General features: G+C 37.3%; 3 protein-coding genes across 3 annotated transcripts; 1 reads left to right on the forward strand and 2 right to left on the reverse strand.

The window, feature by feature from the left end:
• The first annotated feature begins 789 nt into the window (after positions 1–789).
• On the forward strand, positions 790–3654 carry LOC120012925 (eukaryotic translation initiation factor 3 subunit F). The gene is made up of 6 exons (XM_038864490.1): positions 790–1103; positions 1359–1438; positions 1896–2125; positions 2795–2916; positions 2993–3106; positions 3322–3654. Exons 1-6 carry the CDS (start codon positions 879–881, stop codon positions 3409–3411), a joined length of 861 nt encoding a protein of 286 aa, XP_038720418.1. The 5' UTR covers positions 790–878; the 3' UTR covers positions 3412–3654.
• Positions 3655–3899: 245 nt separating this feature from the next.
• LOC120012926 lies at positions 3900–5500 on the reverse strand. Its single transcript, XM_038864491.1, has 2 exons — positions 5306–5500; positions 3900–5191 (listed from the first exon to the last, which is right to left on the reverse strand). Exon 2 carries the CDS (start codon positions 4653–4655, stop codon positions 4062–4064), a length of 594 nt encoding a protein of 197 aa, XP_038720419.1. The 5' UTR covers positions 4656–5191; positions 5306–5500; the 3' UTR covers positions 3900–4061.
• Positions 5501–5691: 191 nt separating this feature from the next.
• On the reverse strand, positions 5692–7474 carry LOC120012924 (uncharacterized acetyltransferase At3g50280-like). Its single transcript, XM_038864489.1, has one exon. It carries the CDS (start codon positions 7349–7351, stop codon positions 5885–5887), a length of 1467 nt encoding a protein of 488 aa, XP_038720417.1. The 5' UTR covers positions 7352–7474; the 3' UTR covers positions 5692–5884.
• Positions 7475–12290: the final 4816 nt, after the last annotated feature.

The raw sequence follows: 12290 nt of genomic DNA on the forward strand, positions 1-12290 counted from the left end.
AAGCAAACCTTTTCAATTGAGTAGATTAAACTGTTTATCGTCATTTCAGTGTACATATATCCTACTGACAAAATTATCTACCGAACAAAGCCATAGCCATGGGATACAGGGAAGGATGTGTATGGTTCTAGTGTCTAGAGAGATGAGTGAGGAGCAATGGACTTTCTAATTCAAAAGGATTTAAGAAATGTGAGTTTTATTTACATCTCAATTTTTGTCAATTACAGCTCAAATTTGGTCAATTTAACTTTGATCATATGTTTTTTTAGATATAGGATTAACACACCCCACTCCAAACCTAAATTGCAACCTATCTTCGGTATCCAATTCTTGATCTCCAGAATCCACCCGATGTTTTTCCTCTGTCCTCATCGTTCTCAAGAAGCTCGTTGGATTCTCTTAGAAACTAGATTAGACTTCAGCTTCTCTATCAGGGACGACGGTGAGTGTATACCTAGGGTTTTTGATAATAATAATAACCATTTGTGTTTTTATGGTCAATTGTGAGTTTGTTGGTTTTGTCCTCTTTTGCTTGGCTAATGCTGATTTTTCCAATGAATTTTAGGCATATATGTTTTTTTGTCATTGGACTGTATTTAATAAATATGTCAGTTTTTATTATTTGGGGAGGTCAGTTACTTTTCAATTTCAATGCGTATAGATAATTAGATATATGGGGTGTAAATAAAACACGCCTTTAAGAAAAATAGTATTGGGCTTGGTTTTTGGGCTGGTTAAGCCAATCTAATTCCAGCCCATAAGAAAACTAGACAAAGAAAAGTGAAAAACAGCAGAACTCCTAAAACCCTAGATAGCGGTCTGGCCATCTCTGATATCTTGTCATCAATCGGTTTCTCTTCCCTAATCGAGATCAGAGAATGGCGTCGAGCGATAATACTGTGTTACAATTCGCGGCATCATCCTCGACGAACCTATCAGCCAAGGTACACCCTCTTGTGATCTTCAACATCTGCGATTGCTTCGTGAGGCGCCCTGACCAGGCCGAGCGAGTCATCGGCACTCTACTTGGCTCAATTCTACCTGATGGAACCGTCGATATCCGCAACTCCTATGCCGTTCCACACAACGAATCCTCCGACCAGGTTTCACCCTTGGGGTTTTTCTTGTTATGTTTGTTTGGTTATTGAGAAAAAGCAATGATTATGCGGTAGATTTTCTCACGGACATGGGTTCATTGATTTTGCATTGTTGCTTGTGGTTCATTGGGACTGTAAATTATGGACTCTTGGCGCAACAACTTAGTTGCTTACTCAATGATTTTATCTCTGAAGATCGAAGGGCTTGTGTTTCCGGGTTATTTATTTAAACTTGACAACTTTCACTTGATGAAAATGCAGGTTGCATTGGATATCGATTACCATCATAACATGTTGTTATCTCATCAAAAAGTAAACCCAAAGGAAGTTATAGTTGGATGGTATTGCTAAGTTCCCTCTCTCTCCATCTTTAATTTATGCATTATGTATTTGTACAGTGGAATAATCTGCTCCAGTTGATTCTAATGGTGCTGTCATAATTTGTTTTCAATTGCTAGAGCATTTCCAATTTCTCACATGATGTTCTGTTATTTTCTTTCCTTGTCTTCTAATTTTGCTGCTTCCTTTTTTTTTAATGGGTGAAAAAGATTTCTACGAGCTGTTTTGTGCAAATGTTTTCAACAATTTCAAATTCATGGCATCTGTTGTACCCATAGGCAAAATTTGAAATAGGTTGTTTGGAAATTAGCTGTACAGTTTGTATTGTACACAAACTCTGGAATTTCCTGTTATTATGTACGAAGAATAGCTGAACTTCATGTGAAGGGAGGTTTTTTTTTTACTTTCTATTGAGTTAAGCTACTTGAATTATTGTCATGCCACATTCTCTGTTTTCAGGTACTCTACCGGGTTGGGAGTCTCTGGCGGTAGCGCATTGATACATGATTTTTACTCAAGAGAAATTCCTAATCCTGTTCACTTGACTGTAGACACTGGATTCAGTAATGGAGGGGGTACTATAAAAGCTTATGTTTCGGCCAACTTATCTCTTGGGGACCGGCAGCTTGCAGCACAATTCCAGGAAATCCCTCTTGATCAACGAATGGTTGAAGCTGAGCAAGTTGGATGTATGAATTTTCTTATTTCCTTCTCCCAAGTAAATTTGTGACTAGTGTATCTATGTCTATAATTTATACCCGTGCATTTTTGTGCACAGAAATGTCAACTGCAAGTAGGCTGTTGCAATCTTGATCATTTATGGGTTAAGTTGTATGCTTTATTAACTTTAGAAGCCTATAATTTTGTTGCTAATAAATAACTTAGTCATGTTGTAATTAGACAACTGAAGAATCTGGTCAACAGATAGGATTTAACAATTCCAGAGTTTATCTGATACTGTTAAGATGGAGTCATGTATAATTGTAGATAGTATTCTTCCTTCAGAACATTGCTGAAATATGATTGGTGGACTTGCCAAGTCTAAGGATGACTGATTCCGTTATCAACTTATCATGCATTTGTGATCTTAAATTATCTTGAACTCATGGCCTTCTTGGCTTCCTTCCAGGACAGTTCTTGTGGGACGTATAAATTTTATCTTTGCATTTAATTGCATTTTATTTTAGTATCTCTGCTTGTTTGTTCTTTCTTCATATTATATTCCCCATCAAGGTTTGCTCTTATATTTAAGTCTTGCACTGTATTGTCAGCTGAAGCAAACATTTTCTTGTGAACGACATCAAAGTTATATTTGTAATCTTCACAAAAGGTTGTGTTTTTATTTTGTTGCTTTGTAGTTGACATCCTAAAAACAAATATGGTTGACAAACTACCAAGCGAGTTGGAAGGAATGGAAGTAACAATGGAACGACTGCTAGCTCTGATTAAGGATGTATACAAATATGTTGATGATGTTGTGGTGAGTGCGAGGATACTGTCTTTAATTTTTTTTTTTCCAGCTTTGGATCTGATAGGACAATGGCTTTTCTTTCCAGGAAGGTCATGTTGCCCCAGATAATGAAATTGGGAGATTCATATCAGATACTCTTGCCTCCCTTCCTAAGATGTCTCCTGCTGCTTTTGATAAGCTTGTGAATGACAGCATGCAGGTAAGATTATCTTATGTAATTAATTTTGTTATCGGATTGGTTTGCTTTCAAACTCCCCTCTTGCTAATTGGAAAGTGATTGTATTGTTCGAGTGTGTGTTTAAAGAGGATGGTCTGACAACGAATATTGTATTTTGCCTGAATTTCGGTATCGAGACATTTACTGGCACAAAATTTTCCTCAATTTTGCCTTTTGTTTCTTCTCGATTATTGCAGGATCATTTGCTCTTACTGTATTTGTCAAGCATCACCAGGACGCAGCTCAGCTTAGCAGAAAAGTTGAACACTGCTGCTCAGATCCTGTAATTTGCCGTCTCTGGGTGTGACTGTTTGCGAAGATATTCCTTTTTGAATTCTTGAACCATTGTGGGCGTAGTATCTACCCAACATTGAGAGAGTTGTCTCAACCAAGTTTGTAATATTCATAACGGAGTTTGAATAGGAAGACTTATCAATTTTAACATAATTGCTTTTATTGTAGCCTTCAGCTTTGGACAGGATTTTTTTGACATCTTGTTCTTACATATGATTGAAGATTTTTGGTTTCAATTTTGTTAGTGTAATATTTGCTGCAGAGTTCCTATGGTTGGGCAGTTGGGGCCTCAACAATATTACAATCATGATAGGAATCCCAACCGTTGTCATCCCACTTATTCTAGCTAGGGCTGCATATGGGTCGAGTTGGGTTGGGTTTTGAGAAAGACCTCATCCGACCCGCATAAGTTCGGATGAGACTATATTTAACCCTCATACGACCTCAATCGGGTTTTTGGCCATTGACCCTCTCCCTCGAATTGCACTATGAATCTGTTCTTTACTATTCATCAAAAAAGTACTCTCACATCACAGAATTCCACTTTTCATCCCTATTTTCTGGTAAACGGTTCAGTGTATAGTAATGTCCGACAACAACAGACTTAGACAGTTATTTCTGAAACAATTACATTAGCACAAATTCAATCTTCGCCGTAGTCAGGTTTCACTGACTGTTGAAATTCAGCATCCATAATCACTCCATCCATAACATGCACAACAAACACTCCCTTCTGGAGATCTACTCGTTCTGACCGAACTCCATTAACGACCAGCATTCCATCCACATCTTTCGAAATGTATAAAATGAACCCAGATAATGAATCATAAGAAACCTCTTTATCAGAAGCTAATGTAGCCGAAGAAAGAATCCGAGGAACAGCTGAGAAACCCAATATTCGAGATAATATAGCAACTGTATCTTCTCTTTTCTCGCTTACTAAGCTATCGTTCCCCTGTAGCTTGAGGTCACGCTCGAAAGCTTTCTCGGAAGGTACAAAGACAGTGAAAGGAAGATCTTCTGGCAACATTTGAATCATGATCTCCCCAAACTTGCTCAAATTCTCATCCTTGGACAGAGTCCTTGTTTTCCTAGTCTGGTAGAGCCTGTCTGCCTTGCTACCAAGTGATGCCTCCGGAAGCTTAAGCACCGAAATCATCAGAACCAGAAGGCAACAAACAGACACCAAAATACATACAAAAGCAATAGAGTTGTTCAAAAAACGACCTCTCCTCATTCTCTTCAACAAGGACACAAGATCATTTGGAAAACCAGTTAACTATTAGCATCTCAATTCTCTAAAGCCACCCAATACTAGCAAACCTATCCAGGATATCACCACCCAAAACATAGAGAATCATTTCAAGCCTCTAATCTACTCATCCAATTCAATCCAAATCTCATCACAGGAACCCATCTAAGCCTGCCATTGACGAAGGGAAGCTGTTCAATTAAGATTTTCTATCATTCCTAGCACACAAGCAGCTGCAGCTCTTGCCACAGAACCTTTTTTTTTTTTTTTTAAACTCTTTCAAGCTAGGTAATTGTTGAGAAGCAACAAAACCCTAATCTAAACCAGCAATCATTCGCAGATAATTCAACACCCACTGATTACTCAGAAAATCTTCAAATTCATTTTCTGAAACTTACTAGAACTGAAATCATTCCATTAACACATCCAAAGTAAGTATTCTCAGTATTAATTTACATCACCTTCGAAGCTTAAGTCTCTCAGAGATACAAGTTCCCGAGCTAACCTCCAGATCTGATTATCTGCAAACAAAGGAAATCGTAACTGACATTACAAATTGGTCATAATTTGGAAAGTGAAAGTAGTCTATGATAGAAAGAGAGAGACAAAATCGCAACGAAACAACAACAGCGTACAAGATTCAGCTGGAAGAAGCTAGTCTCTTTCTGCAAGATCCGGTTCTTCCTTCCTTTCATCAACATTCCACGATTGCACACTGAGCCCACATGGGCTTTACTTTGTCCTGACGCAAAATGGACCACTTGTTTGGCCATGAATGAATTGGGCTAATCAGTGGAGACCGGTCTAATGGGTAACACTAGCGGTGTTAAGAAAATTATAGAAACTAAGTTGACCGTTAAACAGATTGATTGGCCGGTTATTTAAAAAAAAAACTCATGAGAAGGGTGTGGTCTTCCCAATTTTTCTAATGTAAGAGTCCTTTGTCCATGATCCGTATAATCTATCAATTTCACACGTCATTAATCCACGTCCGCGGAAATAGTCAAATTGTTTTAATTAATTAGATAATGAACAAGCAAAAAACTTCAACTTTCAAATTTAAATAAATTACAAGATTATGTCACATACAAACTATCAAGACAAGGAAAAAAAAAAACACAAAAACAAAAACGAACCCTCCTTATCCACCATCTCACCGTCCAAACCCTCCCCCGCATACATATATTATCACCACCGTCAATTTCATGCTCCCACTAACGCGACACGTATTGCATGAACTCAGCGTCGCATTCGATCCCAGCCATCGTCTCTGGGGCCAGAACCACCTCAAGATCAACGGTGCCACCGCCTTCCCGCCCTGGAAATGCTGAGATCTTGCCGTCGAATTTGTTGGCCCTACCACTTCTAACGGCCAAGGGACGGCCCCACCCGAAATTGTTATCGTACATCGGGAATCTCGGGGAGCTACCCATAGTGATTGATGCACCGTCGAAGTTTCCTAACGGGAAGCACCTCGGGTTGCGCTCCCAATCCTGTACGAAGCCGCGTACAGTAGAGTCATCGTGCGCCGTCACGTTCTTGTTCAGTTGTTCCGCGCACCATCGCAGATCACGTGACAACACGTCGTCGGCCGACGCGTAAGTTGGAATGCTTTGAATCGCGTTGCCGAAGTACAACGGATCGAGCTTGGGAGTCAACCTGTGGCGGCAATTTACTGCCATTCTGAACGTCGTCGTTTTCGAAGGATTCAGTTTTCTCGCACGAGTCACCGCTCGCCACAGCAACGCACAGAGTGATTGGAACGACGAAATCTCCACCGTTGAAACGTCGTTTGACTCCGCGTCGACCGCTTGCTGTTTTGAAAAGCCGTTCTTGAACCAGTTCCCGAGAAGAGTCGTTACCTTGGCGTTGTTATTGTTATGATACGTGTCGTTACTCTGCTTCCCGAGCAATTCGACGACGTCAATGCCGCCGTTATCGGTCAATTTCTTGCTGTTAACTTTAGATTTCAATATCGAAATCGATTTTCTACTGAAACTGAAAATACGTTCACTCAAAGGTTCTTCTTCGTTGAAGGTCACTTTCGGGGGACCGTCAGCGAATCTCAATACCGCAGGTGATATCAGTATCGAGTCCCGGCGAAAATCAGGCTGCTTCGAGATTTTCTTTATTCCACTCGACATTTCGGCGAACGTATTGAAGAAGTTCCAGAACGAGGTACCGTCAGTGACCGCGTGGTTCACTGAACATCCAATGAACACACCGTCGTCTAACTCCGTGACCTGGACGGCCATGATTGGTTTCGTATGGCCATCATAGCTAACTGTTCGATCAAATGCGAAGAAGCACTTGGCCTCCTCCGGTACGTGAATTGGCGAGATTATGTCTCGAATATAGAGATAATTTGCATTAGCGTGGATAAAATCGACACCGGCGTCGTTGCAGGTGATGTAGACGTGACCATCAGAGTCGGTCTTGAATCGGCCAGCGAGAGGAGGGAATTGAGCGAGCGCCTGAGACAGAGCGCGCTTGAGATTACAAATCAGGAATTCCATGGATAGAGAAGTTGGGAGAGTGAAAAGGCAGCCCTTTTGGATGTAGTGGCAGGAGAGCATAGGGAGGTCGGAGACGGAGAGCTTGAGGTCTCCCAGAGTGGATTTCTGGTCCGGGAAGACAGTGCATTTGGAGAGGACAGTGATTTCAGTTGGCTGGGAAGGCATTCTTGCAGCTCTAAACACACTCGCTCGCTATCTCTCTCTTTCCCTCTCTGTCTGTTTACGATTGGAAGTGAGAAGCGAGTGACGAGAACTTGCACCCCGAGCGGAATTTATAGGGGGAGGGGCGTGGGCGTTGGGTAATTAAGTTCATGCATCTATGATGTGTTGGCATTTTTATTTTTTTATTACTTGACTATCTACGAGTACGTGGCATACATGCAAATGGTGTTACTGCTTTGCTTGAGTACTAGCTAGGTTAGAGATAGCTGGTTGTCTAATCCTGACAAAGCTGTGTCTGTTGCTTTTTATCGGCTGTTTCCGAAGGGGCAAGTTGTGTTTGCTGCTTAATCGTATGATTTAGCCATGTGTTTCAATCACAGATGGACATAGAATTGATGATTAATTTATTATAATTCAATAATTTTCTGTCTAAATTAAATATTTCTAATATATTGGTAATAGATTTCTCCATTTCTATCATATTAAGGAATACTAATTTCATTTGAGCTGATAATAGCTTCTTTTGAATAAAATTAAGGAAGCAAATGAGTCGTTGATTGATCGGTAATCACATTGTATGTAAGGGATCACTCATCCATTAGGTCGTGGGTTCGAATCTCACCCTCTCCCCAAACCCTGTTTCAAAAAAAAAATTAGGGAAAGAGAATTAAAAATTTTCAAATTAAGACAAACTATTAATTAATGGAGATTAATTTCTTTATACGATAGTATTTATTTACGTTCTGTATGTTGGCTGTCATTCTATAGATCCCATGAAAGGTCGGCCGTCGGCCCCTACAAGAATCTCAACTGTTTTAGCTAATCATGAACTGTAACATATATAATAATTAATCAATTTCTTATTGCTACTACTAGGATTAATTTTTTTTATAATTCATTAATATTTTTTAATTAATTAATTATATTATTACAAACCGCCATTTTTTGATTTTGTCGGCATGTGTGTTGACTTAAAAGGTCCAGTTGTTACTACTTGATTTAAAAATAAAATAAAAATATGAGGGCTAAGAGCATCTCCAATGCTAAAATAAATATCAAGTACTTCAAAATCATTCTCTCTCTTCTCTTCTATCCTGGATGGCATAATTTAATTGGGTGAGTGAGTCCCACAATATACTTTATTCATCAACACTTCATACTTTCCAACACTTCAAACTCATTTCTCTATTTTCTCTTTCTTTCTTTCTATCATCTCTCTCTTACTTTTTATCATCTCTCTCTTACTTTTCATCACCTCTATCTTCATTTTCATCACCTCTCTCTTCCTTTTCATCATCTCTCTTCACTATTCATCAACTATATCCATACTTCATATTTCAAGTGTCATTTCCCACAACAACCTATAAAACAAGTGTCATTATCAAGAAAGTGTGTTTTCAAGTGTTCATTTTCATCCATTGTAGAATTCTAGCACTCTAAATTTTCCATAAAGTTCACTTTTGGACACTTGAAAAATAGTTTTCAAATGTCCATTGGACATGCTCTTAAGAGGGCCTTTGACCTCTGCCACGTGTATGACAGTTCACCAGGGGAGACCTTGCAGTGAACCTAGCTTGACATGTTGGACGTACTACATTTGACAGTTCAAGACCAGCTAGCCATGCAAGAAGGATCGAGTTCGATCGATCGACTTATAATTTTGCAATACTAACTTAATAGTTACTCTTTAAAGATGGTGATAGCTATGCTACTCATTCATGCATGCATATGCATGGACACTATGGTAAATTAAAATATCTCGCCTCCCTACTTAATCCATGAATTAATATTCAATTATATTATATATTCCGGCTAATGTTGTACATTAATACCTTATTCAATTCTATTTATATGCACGCGCTTTGCGGTTTTTGGTTTATATTGTACAAATTCGCAAGTGTTCGAATCAAATAAATGGTAAGCATAATACGCAAAAAAAGATAAACATAAAAAATGGAAATCAACCATATAAAATACATTATGACGTCTATACTTTCACGATCACCAACCCACCCAATTCCTTGGACATGTTAATTCCAATTATTATTCATGTCGATTGCCTATTTTCTCTAACCTATCCAATACTTCATTGATGATTATATCAAAAGTATTTTTACGATCAACCCTTATTATTCCTAACATTCGGATTCAGATAATAAAAACTCATTAAGTTCTTTGGAAAATCATGTAATAACCACACAGGCCATGCCTATATATTTCTATGGTTCATGTAACCCATGACATCTATTGCAACAAGCACCTCTAAACATCTCATTCCGGTCTTAGTTTAGTATCAAAACATGTAAAATATCATAGGATGAGTTTCAATCTATAAATTGGCCATTGTGGGTTCACGTTTAACAACAAGGATCAATTTGAATGTAAGGTACGGTTGATGTCTAGTCCAAATAATTGTGGAAACTTTGAAGTGAATGTCAAAATTATGCCTTACTTGATTGAATTGGTTTTGTTTACTTTTAGCTAAACTTTAGATAGTGGGTCACCTTCCACCAATGATTCCAATTCTTAAGACACTAATTATTTGATTTGTGGAGCACTTAGTTGTTGTTGATCCAAATTTGGCAAACTACTTGTGTTCTTATGCAACATAGATCAAATTAACTACCATATTAAGCAATACAAATTATAAAAAAATTTAAAATTATACACGTCAAGAGATAATGTTGAGTGAGTCATATGTCATATCATGTACCTTTAGTTAGAATTGCATAGTGTGCCGAATGTATGAACCAATGAACCTTTTATGAAAGAACAGTTTGGTCCATTATTCATGGTACCTACTACTTGTGTGTATGTCGTTTATTAATTATGATTATTCTTCCATGCACTATAAACAATAGTAACCAAAGTCCACGGTTTGATATATATATATATACATATATATGTCGTTGTGTTCATGAACATATATATGACGTTCTTTGAACTAGAGACTCGTTATTCGGTTCAATCCACCAAAAAAAAAAAACATGCATTCTAGAATCAACAATTTATCTTCAAAATTAGTAATTTTAATGCAAAAAAAAAAACCATTTTTTATTTTGATTTTTTTGAAGTTGATTTTATTGTTTTCCGACCACAAATGTGTTATTTTCTTGCCATGCTGAAAGTGACCTTTTGGAGATGGCATACATAAATAAAAATTATTAATTTATATTTTTGTTGACCTCTCTAGTGCATTGCATCGGTTCTCGACTAGTAAGTTTTAACATTTATATTTTATATGGTGTATACAAATGTTTCGTTGGATGTATGATCACCTAAGGAAAGATATGATAAGAAATGAAATTGTTATATTTAAGGTGGGAGTAGCATTAATTGAAGATAAATTGTGAGAAAATTGTTTAAGATGGTATGAGCATATGTAATTAGATATAGCGGTATGATGGTAAGGAGAATCGAAAGAATATGTATAGAAGATAGTAGGAAGCGAATTAAGAGAAATACATAAAAAGGCATGACTTAAAATAGTAAAAAAAAAATAATATAAGATTCAATAAGAGTTGATGAAAGAATCATGATAAATAGAAATAAATGGCAAAAACCACGTAATGGATTATCATTAATTTTCTCATAAACTCATATAGCCGACTCCAAAGTTTTGAGATAAAAATGCGGATCATGATGATGAAAACGAGCCGTTTATCCATTCATGTATTTATTGAAAAAGACAAAGCCGAAACAAATGTTTGACATAAAATTACAATAGGAGGAATCAAATTGATTTCTACATCCTATATAATATATGTGTATGTGTATGTGTATATATATGTATGTATACACACGTGTATGGTGCTTTTGTTTTGTAGGGTGAAGGAGGTCACTGTCGTGGTAGTACAATCCAACTGATGCTCTGAGCGTGATGGCTTTAAATTAGTCTATGCAACAACCCACTCTTTTGCGGGCTACTACAGTACTGCTACACATGTTTATTGGACAAATATATAAAATACGTCGGTTCCGTTTGGTAGAGTTTATATTTGAGAACAATAAGTTAGTTTATGAGTTGTCAAAAAAAAAGCTAGTTTTTAATTCGTCAAATAAGTTGTCAGGTATTTGGTAAGGATTTAGGGGCTCTGCAATTCGTTTGAAATTGTAGAGTCTATAATTTCAATCAAATGGTTTGGGAAGTGTGCCACATCACATTATTTTTATTTTTCTATTTTTTAAACTTGTCTGACTTTTTATTCACCATTAGATATGAATTGTAGACTCTAGGAAATTGTGGAACCCCCAAATCCGATTGTTAATACTTTTAAACTCGAAACATTTTATATTAATTGCACTTCCAATGAGTGGCATATTTTAGGCGTTAGGAGCTACTTATTTGTGAAATTCCCCACTTCAAATGTGCTATAGATATTGTAATTAGTAATTTTAATGGTTGGGAGAAGAATCGAAAAGACTCCTGAACTTTGATCACTGGGTCGATTGAGCCCCTAAATTTCATTACGGATCAAACATGCCCCTGAATTATGATGAATGATGTTTGTTACCCCTTCTCACATTTTCCATCCAAATACATTGATTTGACAATATTTTTCCTTTAAATGCCTTACATGTTGCCGACATGAATGCCACATGCCTTGCAAAAATGATCCATTTAAGCTCTTGTACTTTGATAAAATGGGTCAAATAAGCGAATTTGGATGGAAAATATGACGAATGGGTAACGGACATCATTCATTGTAATTCAGGGGCTTGTTTGACCCAAAATGAAGTTTAGGGGCTTAATCGATCCAATCATCAAAGTTCAGGGGCCAATTCAATTCTTTTCCCTTTAATGGTGTTACATGATAACTATGAGTTTTGGGTTTTATTAATTCGTGCATATATATTTTTAAATCTTTCTCATTTTGTTTCCATTATTGTTGCTAAAACTATATATACAGCTAGATGTCATTATTATCTCATATAGCAAATA

Source organism: Tripterygium wilfordii, chromosome 13, assembly GCF_013401445.1.
Source record: "Tripterygium wilfordii isolate XIE 37 chromosome 13, ASM1340144v1, whole genome shotgun sequence".
NCBI lineage: Eukaryota > Viridiplantae > Streptophyta > Magnoliopsida > Celastrales > Celastraceae > Tripterygium > Tripterygium wilfordii.